This window comes from Salmo trutta, chromosome 32, assembly GCF_901001165.1.
Source record: "Salmo trutta chromosome 32, fSalTru1.1, whole genome shotgun sequence".
NCBI lineage: Eukaryota > Metazoa > Chordata > Actinopteri > Salmoniformes > Salmonidae > Salmo > Salmo trutta.
In genome coordinates this window covers 5415115-5433996 of record NC_042988.1, presented here as the reverse complement: position 1 = coordinate 5433996, position 18882 = coordinate 5415115, and the positions used below count along the sequence as shown (strand labels likewise).

The 18882-nt window shown below is 46.5% G+C and overlaps 1 protein-coding gene across 4 annotated transcripts; it reads left to right on the top strand.

Moving 5' to 3' along the window:
• The first annotated feature begins 5883 nt into the window (after positions 1-5883).
• Positions 5884-18221, top strand: LOC115170874 (alpha-2-macroglobulin-like). 4 transcript variants are annotated; one of them, XM_029727209.1, is made up of 37 exons: positions 5884-5909; positions 6794-6881; positions 7078-7258; positions 7634-7790; positions 8263-8315; positions 8677-8697; positions 8933-9098; positions 9195-9279; positions 9910-10060; positions 10152-10272; positions 10600-10709; positions 10813-10986; positions 11332-11565; positions 11914-11980; positions 12059-12201; positions 12310-12459; positions 12724-12876; positions 13039-13126; positions 13303-13444; positions 13680-13905; positions 13990-14119; positions 14198-14319; positions 14407-14458; positions 14536-14619; positions 14720-14896; positions 15236-15311; positions 15425-15581; positions 15646-15720; positions 16128-16290; positions 16461-16651; positions 16801-17016; positions 17139-17263; positions 17429-17519; positions 17592-17660; positions 17764-17869; positions 17943-18002; positions 18122-18221. In XM_029727209.1, exons 2-36 carry the CDS (start codon positions 6796-6798, stop codon positions 17987-17989), a joined length of 4389 nt encoding a protein of 1462 aa, XP_029583069.1. In that variant the 5' UTR covers positions 5884-5909; positions 6794-6795; the 3' UTR covers positions 17990-18002; positions 18122-18221. The 4 variants fall into 4 exon arrangements, with proteins under 4 accessions (XP_029583069.1, XP_029583068.1, XP_029583070.1 ...); XM_029727208.1 differs by having other exon boundaries at positions 12056-12201; positions 13306-13444; XM_029727210.1 differs by having other exon boundaries at positions 12056-12201; positions 17949-18002.
• Positions 18222-18882: the final 661 nt, after the last annotated feature.

Below are 18882 nucleotides of genomic sequence, written 5' to 3'. Positions count from 1 at the left end.
TTCAACCTCTTTGTTATGGCAAGCCTAAATAAGTTCAGGAGTAAAAATGTGCTTAACAAGTCACATAGGTGTGACTCACTGTGTGCAGTAATGACTGTTTGAATGTTAAATGACGAGACAGAGGCATGGATGCGAGTAACCAGTCTTGTTCAGTATCTTGCAATACATCCGGGTATTTCAAGCACACCGGTAAAACACTGGAGTTGCAGTAATTAACATTTACCAACAGATGGCATCACTGTGCCATCTTACACCCATAACATCTTTCCTTTTATAAAATAGGACAGGAGCTGTCAATTCACTAACAAAACAAACCTAGTAATAATTTCCAACATGAACAGTTTAGTATTTTTATTTATTTATTTTTTTTTTTTTTTTCAGGTAACAACTTAACACATTTTGATACTCTCTTCACTTTTATCTCTGTCTGTCAACAATCCCTAATGGGAAACCTACAGATTAAGTATTTTTGGTGGCTGGGACAGACGCCCACAGCGTGAAAAGACAGGGGCTTGTCTGCGAGGACTGCGGGTTCCCGCACAGGTGTGTCACCTGACTGTCTAAGGGGAGTATTGATGGGCGAGGGAGCGGCCGACCTGTGATCCCCTGGCTCTTCGCCCAGTGCCTCAGGCCCCATGTGACTTGCTGGGGTTATGTCTTTTGTCATGCGACCCCTTTGACCATCAGGGTTCTGAGTAGGTGCTGGCTCAGCAATCCGAAGGTCAACCCTGTTACGACGGTACCGTGATCCATTCACCTCGACCAAGTAGGAGCGTGGTGCCACTTTCTGTACACAGGATCCGAGTCTCCAGAGGCCAGTCCGGTCCCCTGGTAGTGGCTTCATCCGCACCGTTTCACCCACCCTGAGCTCAGGTAAGTCTTTTGCTGATTTGTCATAGATGAACTTGGAGACCTGTCTTCTGTGACGTAGCTTCACCAGCACGTCTGTCACTACACATGGCTCCAGGAGAGTGCTGGCTACTGGCAGAGCTGCTTTTAAGCGCCGTGCCATGAGGCGCTGGGCCGGGCTGCTATCCATGCCTTCTGTCGGGGTATTGCGCCACTGCAGGATTGCTTTCCAGGCATCTTTGCCCTCTCGCAGAGCTTTTTTGCAGAGGTTCTTTGCGATTTTGACTGCGGACTCCGCCTTCCCATTAGCTTTTGGGTGTCGTGGTGATGAAGTGACGTGCTCGAATTCCCAATCTGCAGCAAATTTTCGGAACTCAACTCCGGAGAATTGGGGTCCATTGTCTGAAATTACCCTATCTGGCTGGCCATAGCGGGCAAACTGAGCCTTGCAGCGTTTGATTGTTGTCTCTGCTGAGAGGTCGGGGAGGAGGTCAATCTCCCAGAAGTCTGAGTAATGATCGACTACCAGCAGAAAGTCTTTGCCACTGTGCTGGAAGAGATCTAGACTTACTATCTGCCAGGGGCGCATCGGTAGCTCGTGGGACATCATCGTCTCTCTCTGTTGCTCAGTGGCATATTCATTGCAGATTGTGCATTTACTGACATAGTCTTTGATTTCACTCTGCATTCCTGGCCAATACAGTGTGTCACGTGCTTGTCTGTAACAGGCCTCACCTCCTATGTGACTTGAGTGCACGCGCGCCAACATCTCAGGGCGCAGAGACCGGGGAATAACGACTCTCTGACCCTTGAATATTACTCCGTTTTGAACACTGAGCTCCTCTTTGACTGGCCAATAATCTCTGACGGCTAAAGCAGTTTCTTCCTTGCAGTCGGGCCAGCCCATCAGAATCACAGACCTCAATGCCTGGAGTTGCTCGTCCCTGTCTGTGTGCTGTCTGATTTGTATAAGGCGCTGGTCCGTGACATTGAGGTAGTCAGCCTGGTTGATGTGTTCAACATCCACTTGCTCTGTTTGTAAGCTGCACACTGCGTGTCGTTCATGCATGGAGCGTGTGTGAGTGCCTGATGCAGTAGCCCTGCTGAGCGTGTCACTCACATACATCTCTGGCCCTGGCTTATACACCACCTTGAGGTTGTAGTTTTGTAGGGCCAGTAGCATGCTCTGCAGTCGTTTCGGGGCATTCAGGAGAGGCTTGCTGAATATAGCAATAAGGGGCTTGTGATCTGTCTCTGCGGTAATATTGTCGCGCCCGTACAGATAGTGATGGAAGCGTTGGCATGCAAACACAATGCTGAGGCACTCCTTCTCTATCTGGGCATAGTTCTGCTCTGTTGGGGTGAGTGCCCTAGAGGCGAATGCCACAGGCTGGCCCTCCTGCATGAGGCAACAGCCAAGTCCATACTGGCTTGAGTCACTCTGAATCGTGACAGGTTTTGACACATCGTAGTATCGCAGTACAGGTGTCTGGGTGACCAGTTGTTTTATTTCCCTCACCGCTGCGTCATGTTTTGGGAGCCAATGCCAGATGGTGTCCTTGTCCATGAGCCTCCTTAGTGGCTCACACACTTCAGAGAGCCGCGGTAGGAACTTGGCCAGGTAGGTGACGAATCCGACGAAGCGCTGCACTGCCTTCACGTCAGATGGGTGGGGCATTTCCAAGACAGCCTTCACTTTTTCAGGATCCGCCTTCAATCCAGTGGAGGACAAGATGTGCCCATGAAAGCGGACCTCTGGCACTTTAAACTGAAGCTTTTTTATGCTTAGCCTTAGCTTGACCTGTCTGCATCTGACCATCAGGGCCAGCAGCTTGGCGTCATGGTCACATTCTGCCTCCTCATCACTGTCCCCACAGCCCACTACGAGGATGTCATCTGCTATGGGTTCCACGCCACTGAGTCCCATCAACAGCTCATGCTGTTTCCGCTGATACACCTCTGGAGCCACGGAGACACCAAACGGGAGCTTCAACCACCTCTTCCTGCCCCAGGGTGTCCAAAAGGTGGTCATGTAGCTGCTGGGCTCGTCGAGCTTGCACTGCAGGAAGGCATCTCTGGCGTCCACGAGCGTGAAGACTCTGGCCTTTGGGAGCTTGTAAAGAACATCCTCCAACGTGGGCATAATGTAATGTGAGCGTCTCAGAGCCCGGTTGAGGTGTTTAGGATCAATGCATATCCGTAGCTTGTCTGGTTTCTTGACGATGACCATATTACTTATCCAGTCTGTAGGCTCGGTGACGGATATCATGTGGCCATCTGCTTCGTATTTGTCAAGCTGAGCCTTTGTAGCTGCTTTCATGGCCACTGGTACATTGCGGGGTGCACACTGGACAGGCTGGATTGCTGCGTCCAACTCAAAGTGGACTTCGCCGGGAACTGACTCGACCGGTGCATTGAAGACATCATGGTACTTGCTCAGGAGTGTCTCCTTGCTCAGGGGCCCAGCCTGGACATTGTCTATAATGTTAAGATCAGCTGGTATGGTGAAGTTAATGAGTCCAAGGCGCTCGCATGTAGAACCTGACAGTAATGGCTGTTGACTAGCCTCAACTATTTCAAACTCAAGGGTGTGTTTCTGGCCACGTAAAACACACTCTGTCACAAACAGGCCTAAAGAGGTCATGAACTGTCCCGAATACAGTTTCAGCTTGGTGCTACTCTGTGTGAGTTTGTCTCTGGGCGCGAGCCTCCTTTTGTCTCTAAGGCTCATAACGTTACATGTGGCCCCTGAATCTAGCTGGCATTGCTGTGGTTTATTATTAAGTAGCAGAGTGACAAACCACTTTTGTCCTTTTGCCCTCACTGCCCCTATGCACTCGCTAGCATATACATCCTCTGTGCTGTTGTTCCCTTCATCTGTGTTTGATTCAATGGAGTGCACTTTACCCTCCTTTCTCTTGCTTTTCATGCAGACCCTTGCGAAGTGATTAGCTGTACCACAGGATTTGCATATTTTTGCATAGGCTGGGCAGTATTCTTTTCCTCGTCCATGAGAAATGCCACAATATCTGCACGTATTGGGGTTGTCTGCTGCAGAGTTGGCTGTAGTATTAGCATTAGCAGTGGCAAAGGGGAATTTCCTTACTGGCTGCCTGAATGTAGCATTGACATTGTCCATATGTTGTCTTTCTAGTTCCATGGACCTTATCCGTATATCAGTAAGCTCTGCTGCACGGCATGTCTCCACCGCCAAGACCAGCGTCAGGTCGCGTTCTCTCAGCAAACGTCTGCGGGTGCCCTCATCAGTTATGCCAAGCACTAGCTTATCTCTGATCAGTTCATCTCTTAAAGCACCATAGTCACATGTAGCTGCCTTTTCCCTTAGCCTAGTGACAAAGCTGTCAATGGACTCCCCGTCCTCCTGTTTGCAACAACCGAAAACATAACACTCGTAGATAACGTTCTTTGCTGGCTTGAAGTAATGTTCAAGAGCATCAAGAATAGCTGTAGCGTTACCTTGCTGAGCTGCTGTTAGGTTCAGGTTGTGTTTGTATACGTGTCGGCATTCTGTTCCCATTATAGTCCTCAAAGTGGCAGCCACTACCTCATCGTCCTTTTCCAGAAGTCCCGTTGCTAGTGCATAGTCCTCCCATTCACCTCTATACGTATCCCAGTTTGTGCTCCAGTCTCCGCTAAGCTTCATAACGGCGGGAGGGGGAATGATCGCTGCCATGTCTAATCGGTGCTAACAACACTGAAGCTAACTAGCAAACTCACTCTAGCTAAGGACAATTCCGGCGTCAGGCGAAGTTTTACTCAAAAAAGCATTTTTAGGGGGTAAACCAGAACAGGTGACTCTAATTTGCGGAAAGCATGGTTAGTTATCCGACTCTGACACCATGTTTGAATGTTAAATGACGAGACAGAGGCATGGATGCGAGTAACCAGTCTTGTTCAGTATCTTGCAATACATCCGGGTATTTCAAGCACACCGGTAAAACACTGGAGTTGCAGTAATTAACATTTACCAACAGATGGCATCACTGTGCCATCTTACACCCATAACAATGACTACCTCATCTTTGTACCCCACACATAGAATTATCTGTAAGGTCCCTCAGTCGAGCAGTGAATTTCAAACACAGATACAACCACAAAAACTTGGGAGGTTTTCCAATGGCTCATAAAGTAGAGCAGATGGGTTGGTAGATGGGTGAAAATAAAAAGCAGATATTGAATATCCCTTTCAACATGGTGAAGTTATTAATTACACTTTGGATGGTGTGTTGATACACCCAGTCACTACAAAGATGCAGGCGTCCTTCCCAACTCAGTTGCCAGTGAGGAAGGAAGCTGCTCAGGGATTTTACCCTGAGGCCAATGGTGACTTTAAAACAGTTACAGAGTTGAATGGCTGTGATAGGAGGGGATTGATTCAATTATCTGTCCTGCATCAAAACAAAGTGATGTAGGTCAAATCAAATAAAACTTTTTTTGTCACATGCGCCGAATACAACAAGTGTAGACTTTACCGTGAAATGCTTACTTACAAGCCCTTAATTAACCAACAGTGCAGTTCAAGAAGAACAAGTAGACTATAATAAAAAGTAACACAATAAGAATAACAATAACGAGGCTATATACAGGGGGCACCGGTACCGAGCCCACAGGCTAGTTGAGGTAATCAACATGTAGGTGGGGGCGAAGTGACTACGCATAGGTAACAAACAAACAGCGAGTTGCAGCAGTGCACAAAAGCACGTGGAGTAATGATTTAGGAGTGTTCATATACATAGGCCTAAAAGGGTTTGGTCTATGTGCTTCAGCTGCCTTCCCAATGTTTGAAAATGCAAACATTTGATGGATAGAAAACATGTTGTAGACCTATGTTCCTGAATTACTGTACGCGCCATGCTGCCTTGTTGTTGACAACATGATCGAGCATTTGAAATGGCCGTTCAGTCTAATCGAACTCCCTGAATATCCAGCAGGTGCGAGCGCTTAGTAATTAGAAAAAAGTCCGGAACTAAGGATATTTATAGGGACATGACCGACGGGGGATATTCACTTTCGACTGAGTCCACAAACAATCCGCTGTGGTGAGTATGCCTGGGGTCACAGGTGCTATAGCAACTTGTGGTGCAATCTTATACCCCAAACAACAGGTCCGCGATCAATTAACAAAAAAAGTTACTGCCTTGCATTTTTACTTACATCTGGTCTTTTACAGGCTATACCAAATGCAATGCGGAAGACATACTTTTGCAATCTGTGTTTGGCACCCACTTTCTAGACCGAGATACTATAACTCGGTCTAGAAGTAAAACGCCAACCTACGTGCAATTGAGCCTTTTTGCCGACCTGTGTCTGCAGCCTGGTGTCATTGACTATATGTAACATAATAAATGTAAATCCGCGAGACTGAAATCCATATGGGAGTGTTACGTTTAGTATTTTTACAGGAGACGGCTACTTAAGGCAAAAAGAGTGGAGGGGTGGGTGTAATAAAACCGAAGTATAACATTTGGGGTAAAAAGCAACTTCATCTACTTAGGTAAAAGGGTTAAGGTTAGCAAACATGCTAATTAACTTTACTCCTAATGTTTAGCCTAGATAATGTTAGCTACCTAGCTCATGTTGTCCACAATATATTGTAATTTGTAAAATGTCAATTTTGCGTGGTTTTTAACACATCATACCAAATGGATGACGGGCATCCACAAATGTAAACAATGTAATATATCATACTTGAGTGTTTTGGTTTTGCGTATGAAATGGTCTGAGACCAGGTTGGTGCCTGTTTGGGGTTGCTTCTCCCTGTCTGGTGGCATGTCAGTGGGTGGCTGCTTCTGATAATGAATGGAATGCAAGGTTTGCAGTGCCCAGGAAAGAATTTTGAAATCGTATTGTTAGGTCTCTCTCTCTCTCTCCATGTAGGAATACTGGGTCATAACGGACTTGGTGGTTTATTTTTCTCCTTTAGTCATGGTTCTTCCTGGGCTTGAGGTTTGGAGATGGATACTCTTTGCCTGCATTCACTGGCTTTGTGTCTGTCAAGAGACTCCAAGACCGTAAGTAAATCTGCAGTCACAAGTTAGAATTGAATGGTCAGACTTGCTTGTCTCGGTTTAATGTTCTGTCAGCAGATTTAGAGCAATTTTTCATCTACCCTTTGTGCAGATCTTTATCCCCCCTGTATATTTATTTCACCTGGCTTTGTGTTTAGAGGTGTAGTGATTTTCCCGTTGCCGGGTGTGTTCTCTGTAGGGTTTACATGGTAGCCATTCCTGCAGTGATCCAGGCAGGCTCAGAGGCCAAGCTTTGTGCCAGCCTTCTGCAGCCCAACGAGACCCTGGTCATGACCATATCTCTGATGGCCGACGGGCAGAACAAAACACTTCTCCACGAGACTTCTGACCAAGAGTTTCACCGCTGTTTCCAGTTTCAGGTCAGCCCAGCACTGGTGGACATCTAGAGCCAGTCCAATAAGAGTGTACTGTACTTCTCAGCTTTGATGCATTGCTTAGGTTGTTTGTGCAATGCCAGCTTATTTTATGGGAAATGTCAATGTGGTGGCCTACCAGAACTTTTCTTCGGATTCAGGTTTTGATTGCATGCTAGTATATACTATCGAAACAACAATTTATATATGTAACTTACAGTACGCTGAGTGCATAATGTGATCCCTGCAGGAGTTACACGCTCTACCTTGAAGTTGCTAGTGGCACGCTCTTACCAGCTGGGCCACACGGCACCACATTTTAATGTCCTATGTTATCGGTCCGTTAGTTCACCGGTGTTGCTCTGTCTCGGTCTCTGACAGGCCCCTCATGTGAAGAGCGACGAAGTGCAGAACTTTAAGGTGGAGGTTCGAGGGGTAACATTTCTATCAACAGAGGAGAGAAGGGTCATGATCAAACCCTACGGCCCCATGACGTTCATCCAAACGGACAAACCAATCTACAACCCAGGACAAACGGGTAATATTAGAGCCAGTACACCTTTAGTCTGGTTGCTGAGAAACAACAGGACAATTGGCTGATGGTTTACTCCAGGGCTTTGAACTTTTTGGGCCCCTGACCCCATTTTGATATCAACAGCCTTCCACGACCCCACCATGTTCCCTTTGTTTATTTGAGGCTATAACTGTATTAGAAGGAAGTATTGTTTGAAATGCATCAGGCAATAATTGTGTAGAAAAGAACACTATCATTGCCGGCAATGCTCTTCCCCCAGTCTGGTCCTGTCCACTCTGCGTGGCTTATGAGGATTGTAGAGGGAAACGGTAGACATCTGAAGAGCCTCGTTGTTGAGGAATGTGGTGCAGATGCAGTAAACCCACTGGGTTCACTCAGGATGGAAATCCTCAACCAGTATTTCTGGGAATCCTTGGAATGTTGAGAAAGTTGTCTGAAATGATGCTTGTAATATTCTTATTGTGTTTGTCTACAGTGCATTTTAGAGTCGTCACCTTGGATACCAATTTTAGCCCTGTCAATCAGTTGGTGAGTTGGAAATATAATATTGAAAATAGTCTTTTAGGTCAGTCTCTACTATTTCAAACCCAAATACAGAAGTGTGGCAATACTGTGATGGCCATAGCAATCTGGTATTATGTAACACTATGTACAGCAATCAGCCAGCCAGGACATGGGGTTTCCATTCATGTTGGTCAGAATAGAATCATCTCTTCCTGAGATTGAATTGCCATTCCCAGTGCAAATGCTACATGTGATGTTTACGTTAAGCGACCAAGCCAATCACCTGTCTAGTTCCTGTGGTTGTAGACAGTTATGCTCCTCTGCTGTTTTGGAATTGGTGTTATTAATGAAACATGAACCCATCTCTTGTCTTTGCCCTTCACAGTACAACATTGTGGAACTTGAGGTAAGATCTTTGTTAGTCTAACTATATGTTGACTGTCAGTGTAAATACTGCAACATTATGACTCCCCCAGCTAGCTAGGTCCTCATTTCCACCTAGTGTAGAACGTAGCCAAATACTTCCAGTCAGCTTTGTGTGATCTGGGCCCCCTTGAGTAAATGCATGTTGCAGATAGAAATGTCATGAATAGAGCTGACTCCTTGTCCTGCTGAAGGTTCCCCTTCCTATGAACCAACAGGATGTTAATCACAACCGGATTGGACAGTGGGTCAACACTACATCCAGTGGCAACATTCTGCAGCTTTCTCACCCCCTGAACTCTGAAGCACCTGTAGGATCCTATACCATTGTAGTGTGGATTGGTGAAGAGAAAATCTACCACAACTTCAAAGTAGAAAAGTATGGTAGGTTGAGTTTCTCTTTCATGCTAGGTAATGTTGAATGGATGCATCACAATCCTGGAACGTTCTAGAGTTGACTGCTGTTCTTTTTCTCTGTAGTTTTGCCCAAGTTTGAGATCCAGATGAACCTCACTGACAAGATCAGCGTTGTTCAAGAAGAGTATGAAGTGAAAGTGTGTGCAGAGTGAGTAAACACTATTGGTGATTTGCAATGTATTGTAGTTAGTATTTAATTTACTTTCACATTTCAAAGTAAGGATTTGGATGTTTGAAAATACAAGTAAATCACATTTTATTGGTCGCAATATGTAACAATTTCACAAATATCTGAGGTATAGAATACAGTATATACATATGAGATGGTGTGACTAGTATTCCAATGATTTCAAGTCTGTAGGCAGCAGCCTCTGCTAGTACTGTAGCTTCATGTAGAAATTGTTATGCATTTGAGAATACTGAAATACACTTGTTTAAAATATAAATATGCTAATTGAAGACCTATAGTGCTACTGCTGCTACGATCCCTGAGATTTGTTAGTGGCATTTACATGAACAGCGGGTTCTTAGGTCATAAAGCGTCTCGGATTGGTGTTCTAGGATCAGGTCCCACCCTGACATGTGACCTTGTTCATTATGATCTATAGTTAAAACTGATCCCATTCTGAGGCTCTATGAAGACAGGTCCAGATTCATTGACCATGTTAAATACGTGACTTAAAGCCTGCAGGAATGCACAAGCCTTTAGGTGTTATGTTTTTAATATGGTAACTGGATGTAGGAAATTGACACTTGTCTTGTTGTGAATTGAAATCAGATACACGTATGGGCAGCCTGTACCTGGTAAAGCAGGGGTGAAGTTGTGCCGACCCTTGGTGGACAATGCAGTGATACCAATAACAATTGATGAGAGAAATCCACAAGGAGTTCCTGATTACACACCTCCATGCCACAAAGAGTCAATAGAGGTTTGTATGCTTTCCTATAACTAGTAGTGCTGTATTTACCAACGGATTACATTGAAATCTGTTTTTGTGTGGTTCTGCTTGCTTTTCCTAGATGGACCATACTGGCTGTGCTTCTTATGCCTTCAACTTGGCAATTTTCACAAAGAATGCAGGAGAGAAATTGCTGGGAGACGTGTTTAGTTTCCGTGCAGAAGTTCAGGAGGAGGGGACAGGCAAGTCCTCTATCACAATCATTATGAGATGCATCATGTCATTTACTCAATACAAACCCTTCATTTCACTTCAGCTGATGGCAATGTAACTATTGCCTGTTTCATTAGATCAGGGTTTCCCTAACTGTCCTGGGGCCCCCCCTGGGTTCACGTTTTGGTTTTTGCCCGAGCGCTACACGGCTGACTCAAATAACCATCTCGTAATGTAGTTTCAGCTAGGGCAAGAAACTACAAGGTGCACCCGGGGGGGAGCAATTGAGTTTCTGCATGGTGTTGGTACTGGTAATTGTGAAATATAGCATCCTATTATTTGTCTTCATTTGACAGGTATTACACTGTCAGAGGAAAAAAATGTAGAGCTCTCCTATGTGATTGGAGAATTCACATTTGTTGACACACCCCAAATCTATGAGCATGGATCAATTATCGAAGGCAAGGTAAGTCCAAATGGTGTTCCTGTTGACTTGTGGATGCTTTTTGTTTGTCCTGCTTCCTGAAGTACCAGTATGTGGTGTCACTTCATTCATACCTTTTCCTCAGATAAATGCTGTTCGCTTTAACAACACACCCATCTCTGACATGTTAGTCTACCTGTTTGAGGAGAAAGGCTGGTCCTCATATCTACGACTACAGAACCTAACCACGGACAGTCGTGGTATTGCCAGGTTCTCCGTCAACACAACCAGTATGCCCAAAGAGAATATTAACCTCGTAGTAAGTATGATTCCTTGTCGGTTTGAGACTTTATACTCCATGCCAGCGTTTCCCCAACTGTCCTAGTTTGTTGCCCTACGCAGCTGACTTGAAATAATGAACTCTTCATCAAGATTTGAATCAGCTGTGTAGTGTTAGGGGGGTCCCCAGGACAGTTGGGAAACGCTGCCCTAAGGCCATGACCCTAACATGCTGTGACCAAGATGGGCTAGGTGGAAGTAAGGTGGATCTGTTATTATATTGCTTCCCGTCATCCTGTCAGATCCCCACTGTATATAGGACGGGGTCTAGGGGTTGATTTAGGATTGGGCCTTTAGTTAGACTCTTCCTTTTGTTCCTTTCCAGGTGAGTGACACCCCACAAGTGGAGTACCCAGGATACAGGGTCCCCTATTTCAACAGAGGGCAACACGTCCTCTCACTGATCCAGCCCGCTGCCCCAGACAGTAAACCGTCCAGCTCCCTGGCTATTCAGAAGATGGAGAAACCACTGGCATGTGGGCAGGCAGTGTCAATCACCATTCGCTATGCCATCGTAGGGGAGACTGTCCCAAAGGGCTCTGTGGATGTCCTCTACCTGGTGAGTAGAACCAGGAACAACCTGCAAACCTCTCAAATGGCACCATATTTCCTAGTTGCACTCCTTTTGACCAGGATCATTTCAGACGTTGCCCCAGCCACACTTTCAAAGGAAGGATGTTCCTATACTGCACCAATACTCCTAATCAACCACGGTAACCCAACCTAGCTCATGTTACAAATTGGAATTCGTAGCCTATATGAAATGGATGATGGACATCCACTAATGAAAACATAACGTATCATACTAATTGGAGTCCTGGATTTGTTTACCATGTTACGTCTACCCCGTGAGTCCAGGTTGCAGTGGCTCCTCTGAGTTGCTGAGAACTGTTCCCTTTCCCTCCAGGCCTTATCCAGAGGGGTCATAGTTCAGCATGGACACATCAATGTTACTGTGCAGCAGGACAGTCCTGGTGAGTGAGTTTCATTAAGTGATTCTGACCGTTCTGGAAGGTGCTTGACGACAGTGACCTGCTCTTGCGTTGCAGTAGCTGAGGGTGACGTCACCTTGAAGTTGGCAGTGGTTCCAGAGATGGCACCGGTGGTTCAGCTCCTGGTGTACAGTATGCTACCCAGTGAGACTGTCATTGCCCACAGCATGAACTTCCCCACTGAGAAATGCTTCAGGAACAAGGTGTGTGTGTGCAGGAGTCTGTCATTGTTGCCACTTTATGAAAGGTGTCCAGTATTTCCATGCAGACTGTATCATACCTGGAGTAATGGTATCTGATGTGTATGCCAGGTGTTGGTGGCGTTCTCGCCCTCCAACGCTGTCCCAGGGGAGGAGAACACCCTGCGTCTCTCGGCCCAGCCCGGTTCCCTCTGTGGCCTCAGTGCTGTGGACCAGAGTGTTGGCATCATGGAGCCAGGGAAGAGGCTGGATGCTGACAAGGTAACGGAGCTCCTGAAGTGAACAACAGTGGTACCACCATACCTACAGTTTTGGTGGTGCTGGGAATACAACCAGTGACTACAGCAGACATGGAGTGGATCTGTTCACTGGTTATTTGGGGAGCTTTTATCAAATGTAATGAGACTCGTTCTCTGGCTGGAGAAACCAAAATTGAGTGTCCTTTTATTCAAGGGCAAGTAGTCCTCCCACTTTCAGTCCCCAATGAACAAGAGAATTTCAAGCCTCCCTTTTGTCCCATTCCAGATATTTGATTTGTTACCAGTCAAGGAGACGACCTATATTCCCTACGAGCTTGAAGATCCAGTAGCATGTTTACGTGTTAGACCAAGGAGATTCATAATGCCATACCCATATGGACCGTCTGAGGAGACAAATGATCCTTATGCAGTTTTTCAGGTGAATATTTCTGCCCTGTTTTGTCAACTTGAAGCCCCTTTTCTTTTCTTTCTGGGAAGAATCAGTCCCCATACTGTTACAATGTGTTCATCTTCCACTGTTAAACTTAATAGAATGACAAACGGACATTTATTAATAATTAGTTGTTTCTGACATTTCTAGACACTGGGACTGAAGCTAGCGACTAACCTGGATATACGAGTACCTTCCTGCCTCAGTTACCAGGGGAACCAGTACCGTCGCTCCTATGGTGAGATGTCCTTACCAACCCTTATTCTCATCATTGCCACAAGTCTTTAATGAACCTTGGGAAATGGATTACCTTTTGCTAGAATAACAAAGCCTGGTTAAACTGGTCTAAACACTCACTGAGCACAGCATTCAGTCCATTTTGAACTTGACAATAATGGGCATGTTTTGTGTTAGTAGTAGCTTACAGGCCTGGATCAGCGGGTCCTAGACTTGAAATGGCTGTGGCTGGTGGACTTGCCGCTCCACCTCCGCCACCCATACAGACGGTCCGTACATTCTTCCCTGAGACGTGGATTTGGGATCTTGTGGAAGTTGGGTAAGTGCTCTGCGCAGTGAGGCTGACCTCTGGTGAAAGCCCTCTTAGCTCTTGCCTCATATCAAAAGAGTAGATTAGGAACCTGAACCTCTAAACTGTAGGCCTTTGACCTCAATGGGTGTCCCTGGTTAGATAAAGCTTAAATGCATTTGTAACAACAAACGGTGTTGAAATGAGTCCTACTCCATTGTACACTTGGTGGCTTTCTGTTTGAACTCTGACCTCTGTATTCCAGGGAGTCTGGATCAGCAGATGTCCCCCTGACAGTCCCAGACACCATCACCACCTGGGAGACTGAGGTCTTCTGCCTGGCCCCCAGTGGCTTCGGTCTGGCTCCTCTGGTGGAGCTCACGGTCTTCCAGCCCTTCTTCCTGGAGCTCACCCTGCCCTACTCAGTCATCCGGGGAGAGCACTTTGAGCTGAAGGCCACCGTGTTTAATTACCTCTCCAAGTGCATCATGGTACGACAGTGCACCAGGATGGTTTCTTGAGTTGTATTGTTTTTGTCGTACCATGTTATCTTAGGACGTGTTCCTCTTTGGCAGGTTTCTGTGACTCCAGCTCTTTCCTCCGACTACACTCTCACACCTGTGCGTGATGTCCAGGACTCCTCCTCGTGCTTGTGTGCCAATGGACGAAAGACCTTCAGTTGGACAATGGCCCCCTCTGTCCTGGGTTAGTCTTCATTCAACTGTTGAAACGGCAGAATGGATGTCAACCTGAGTTGTGTAACCTGTGCTGTACTGTGTGTAGGGGTTTTGAACGTGTCCGTTAGTGCAGCGGCTGTCCAGTCCCACGCTGCGTGTGGCAACGGGGTTGTGAACGTACCGGAGAGAGGACGCGTTGACACAGTCACACGGAGCCTGCTGGTGAAGGTATGTAGTCTACTGCTGTTAGGTTGCACAGATGGTGTCTGGTGTAACTGCCTCTGAAAAGAATCCCTCTCCTCTCCTGTCCTCCAGGCTGAGGGAACAGAGAAGAGCCACACCTACAACTGGTTGCTGTGTCCTACTGGTCAGTAATGAATCAGCGTTGAATGTTCACGGTGGTTGATGTGATCATCTTCATTCAGCTTATCTTTGTGTCCACAGGAGAAGCTCTGACAGAGGAGGTGGAAGTACAACTCCCCCAGAATGTGGTGGATGGCTCTGCTAGGATTTCCCTCTCTGTTCTGGGTAAAATAAACCATTGTGTAGTGGTGGGAAGACAACCCTTCTCCAGTGCTGCTGTTTGCTAAAGAGGACAGTGTAACAGAAGTCCCTTGTTTCTCTGTAGGGGACATCCTGGGTCGGGCCCTCAACAACCTGGATGGACTGTTGCAGATGCCGTATGGGTGTGGGGAGCAGAATATGGCCCTGCTCTCCCCCAATATCTACATCCTGGAGTACCTGCGGAATACAAAGCAGCTCACGCCAGCCATCCTAGACAAGGCCACCAAGTTCCTCACTAGTGGTAGGAGAGTCCCTTAAAATCTGTCTTGATTAGACACCAAATCCACAAACCGGGCTGGATTTGTCCAACTAGAGGATTTAGTTTTCTATTCCAAACCATTTTAAAGTGTTTCTCCACGGTGTACCCTGCTGTCATGGTAACGATGGAGCTACATAACACATGGATTCCTACTGTCTCATAGTGCAGGACTCTCCAACCCTGGTCTAATAATTAGCTGGCTGAATGGGGTTAATTACAGCTTGGTTGGAGGGTAGCTCTCCATGAACAGGGTTGGAGAGCCCTGATATAGGGAGCAGAACAACCACTTGGTCACTGTTCATGCTAAAAACCCACCGGCAGGTTACCAAAGGCAGCTGAACTACAAGAATGCTGATGGTGCGTACAGCACGTTTGGACAAGGCTTGGGGAACACCTGGTGAGTACTTGGCTTGTTTTTCACCTACTGACAGTTGACATGTGATGTCATGACTTGGAGCTTGACGATATTATTATGTCAGGGCTTTTAAATGAATCCGGTTCTTTCTTCAGGCTGACTGCTTTTGTCTTGAGATCCTTTGGCAAAGCCCAGTCTTTCATCTATGTTGACCCGGCAACAATGGAGCAGTCCAAGACTTGGTTGGAACGTCAACAAGGCAAACATGGCTGTTTCAGAACTTTAGGGAAGCTCTTGAACAACAGAATGAAGGTATTTATATTGAAGGATGTTAAATGTGGCTAGATGCAGTTAGTCTTTTAACATTGTTTTCTAGGGTGGAGTGACGGATGAAGTCACACTGACGGCTTACATCACTGCTTCAATGCTGGAGCTCAACATGTCCGTGTCGGTAAGTAGCTTCACTCCACGTAACCGTTTCTCGCAAGTAATTTAGCCTCCTGTATGAAATCAACTGTCATGTAAAGATTCTACAATGACGTAGCCTATGAAATAACAAAGCAGATCTGAATCTGTTACTACTGATATGTGCTCCAGCTTGAATCTCTCTAGCCTGGTCCCAGATCTGTTTGTATTGTCTGCTTTCACCTTTATTTTAAGAATCCCATTGAGACCAAGGCCTCTATCAGAGGCGCCCTGCATATACACAATTTATAATATTTACAAGGAAAAAATGATCCCTTTCCTCAGCAAAAAGCTGTCACTAATTGAACTGCAAGTTGAATGGAACCCAGTCCAAACTGATCTGGGACCAGGCTGGCTTGTGTCTTAATGTGCTGCTGTTATTCTGTGCTCCAGGATCCTGTTGTGGACCACAGCTTGTCTTGCCTGAAGAACTCCACCAGTGATATGTCCAACACCTACGCTACTGCTCTGCTGGCCTACACCTTCACCCTGGCAGGTGACATGGAGACACGGGCCCGGCTTCTGCAGCACCTCGACACTATCTCATTTCAAGAGGGTGAGCTATATCCTGGTCCAAGATCTGTTAGTGCTGTCTTCCTAAAAGTGCAAACCTTTGTCCAATCAAACAGCCAAAGTTGATTTGGGGAGGTCACAACTTTGTTTCGTCTAGTCTGTATTAGGACGACTAAGCTAGTCCTTATCCTGACGTGGGTGTGTGCTCCTCAGGGGGTCTCCTGCACTGGTCCCAGTCCTCCTCGGAGACCTCACCCTCCCTGGAGGTGGAGATCAGCTCCTACGTTCTGCTGGCATCCCTCAGTGCCTCTTCTCGGTCTACCTCTGACCTGGGCTACGCCTCCCGCATCGTCAGGTGGCTGGTGAGGCAGCAGAACGCCTACGGAGGCTTCTCCTCCACACAGGTATACTTCCCAAACACCAGTGGTCTGAAATGGCACCCTGTGCACTAGTACAGGCAGAACTCTGTGTTCTTCATGTCTAACCTGGTGAGGCTCACTTCCACTGGTACAGAGCCTAGAAGGTATTATTGTCCTGTGGTCTGTATGTCTAGGACACCGTGGTGGCCCTCCAGGCCCTGGCTCTCTACTCCACCAGGGTGTTCAGTAGAGGAGGAGCCAGCACAGTGACGGTACGGTCTCCCAGTGGGGAACGGTGCCTCTTCCATGTGAACCAAAACAACAAGCTTCTGTACCAGGAGAGGGCGCTGCAGGACACAGAAGGGAAGTACAGCGTTGAAGTGAAGGGCAGTGCTTGTGCCTCAGTGCAGGTCAGTGAATACACATCTCTGCTCCCAGTCCTGTGGCGCAAGATGCGCTTTAATATACATTACAGGGAAGATGTTTGTATTTGGACAGGATGGTTTCCCTGACTTCCTCTTCTCTATCCCAGGTTGTGCTCCACTATAACGTCCCTACTCCTACCAGAAGCACAACGCTCAGTATCCAGGTGACTCCAGAGGTGGACTGCAACATCAAGTCTTTGAGACCCAGAGTCACGCTGAAGCTCCAGTCTCGGTAAGAATGAAGGACCCATTTGTATTAATTCTTTAAAATGTGTTATCTTGCAGAATGGGTTTGACCCAAATGAATCAGTGTCATTATACCTGTGTATAGGTTATTGACCTTCAGACCTCAAAGCATTTGATTATTAAAAGCAGTTGTCAATCATGTCTTTCTCAGATATCATGGAAAGGAGCTCACCACCAATATGATTATAGTGGATTTGAAAATGCTCTCTGGGTTTTCCCCAGATCCAGACTCTTTGGGGAGGGTGAGGTGGTGTGGTCTTGCCTCATCGGTGTCCTTTTTTTGGCCATGCAATATCAATGACTTGTCTTCACAGCTGAGGGGTTCAAGTCAAGTGGATCGTGTTGATATCAAAGATGACCATGTGTTAATGTACCTGACGGAGGTGAGGTGGAAACCATTCACATGGCACTCCATATAATGGGCTTCATTTAAAAAGAATAGATTTTGCTGTATAATGAGCAATATGTTTGTTTTTCTCCCAACAGCTGACATCACTATTTCCTTTCCACATCACCCTGGACATCATACAGGAGCTCCCAGTACAGAATCTAAAGCCAGCGGTGGTCAAAATCTATGACTACTACCAGCCAAGTAAGTTGCTATTTCTCCCCCCCCCTCTTCTGAGGAACTTGTTTTCATTTACTCAGACTAACCTGTCTTACGGTTACAGGTGACCAGGCTGAGACAGAATACGTCTTCCCTTGCAAGTAGGGGTTCCAAGCTGGTGAGCTATTTTAAATCTGGAATTATTGCTGACTCATATACTATACATGTAGTATAAATGATTTAGGGAGCCAGTCTTCCTTTAATCTAAATGTTGGTAATGGATTTGCTCCTCGACAGATGGAAGAAGATGACATTGAGGTCACACCTGCAATCCTTGAGACGTCTTTCAAGTGCTGAAGTAAAACTATGGAACTGGAAATAAAGTTTTTCATTAGAACCCTTTTCTGGAGCATTTTGTCACACTGATGAGCCTGGGGTACATTAAGCAATGCGATTGGGGGTACAGTAAACAGAGCAGCTCTCTGGAGGTCTAGTTTCCATCTGTGCTGTTAATCAGTAACTGTTTTACACAGCTTTAGGTTTTTGTTGTGAAGGCCTGGTTCTTCTAGTTCTCATCAGGGAATGGGCTCAGGACACATTACCACTAAATGATATTAACATCTTACAAGGGATTGAGTCCTGGCTATGATCTCCTGATGAATGGCATGGTGGTAAACACCTCACAAATCAATGAGATTAACAGAACAACTGACGACCCAACAGCTACTATAGAGCCCTACTGACAACACGACTCACTAAATAACTGCTACAAGACCATGGTGCTTGCCTATGGAGCTGTGAGGGGAACAGCACCTCCATACCTTCAGGCTCTGATCAGGCCCTACACCCAAACAAGGGCACTGCGTTCATCCACCTTTGGCCTGCTGGCCCCCCTACCTCTGAGGAAGCACGGTTCCCGCTCAGCCCAGTCAAAACTGTTCGCTGCTCTGGCACCCCAATGGTGGAACAAGCTCCCTCACGACGCCAGGACAGCGGAGTCAATCACCACCTTCCGGAGACACCTGAAAACCCACCTCTTTAAGGAATACCTGGGATAG

Excerpts from the sequence above, each read along its gene's own strand:
- LOC115170874 (XM_029727207.1), top strand. The coding sequence starts at position 6,796 with ATGGTTCTTCCTGGGCTTGAGGTTTGGAGATGGATACTCTTTGCCTGC. Across the intron at positions 13,127-13,302 it reads CCAGTACCGTCGCTCCTATG|TAGTAGCTTACAGGCCTGGA; the intron begins GTGAGATGTCCT and ends GTTTTGTGTTAG. Across the intron at positions 14,320-14,406 it reads CACGGAGCCTGCTGGTGAAG|GCTGAGGGAACAGAGAAGAG; the intron begins GTATGTAGTCTA and ends CCTGTCCTCCAG.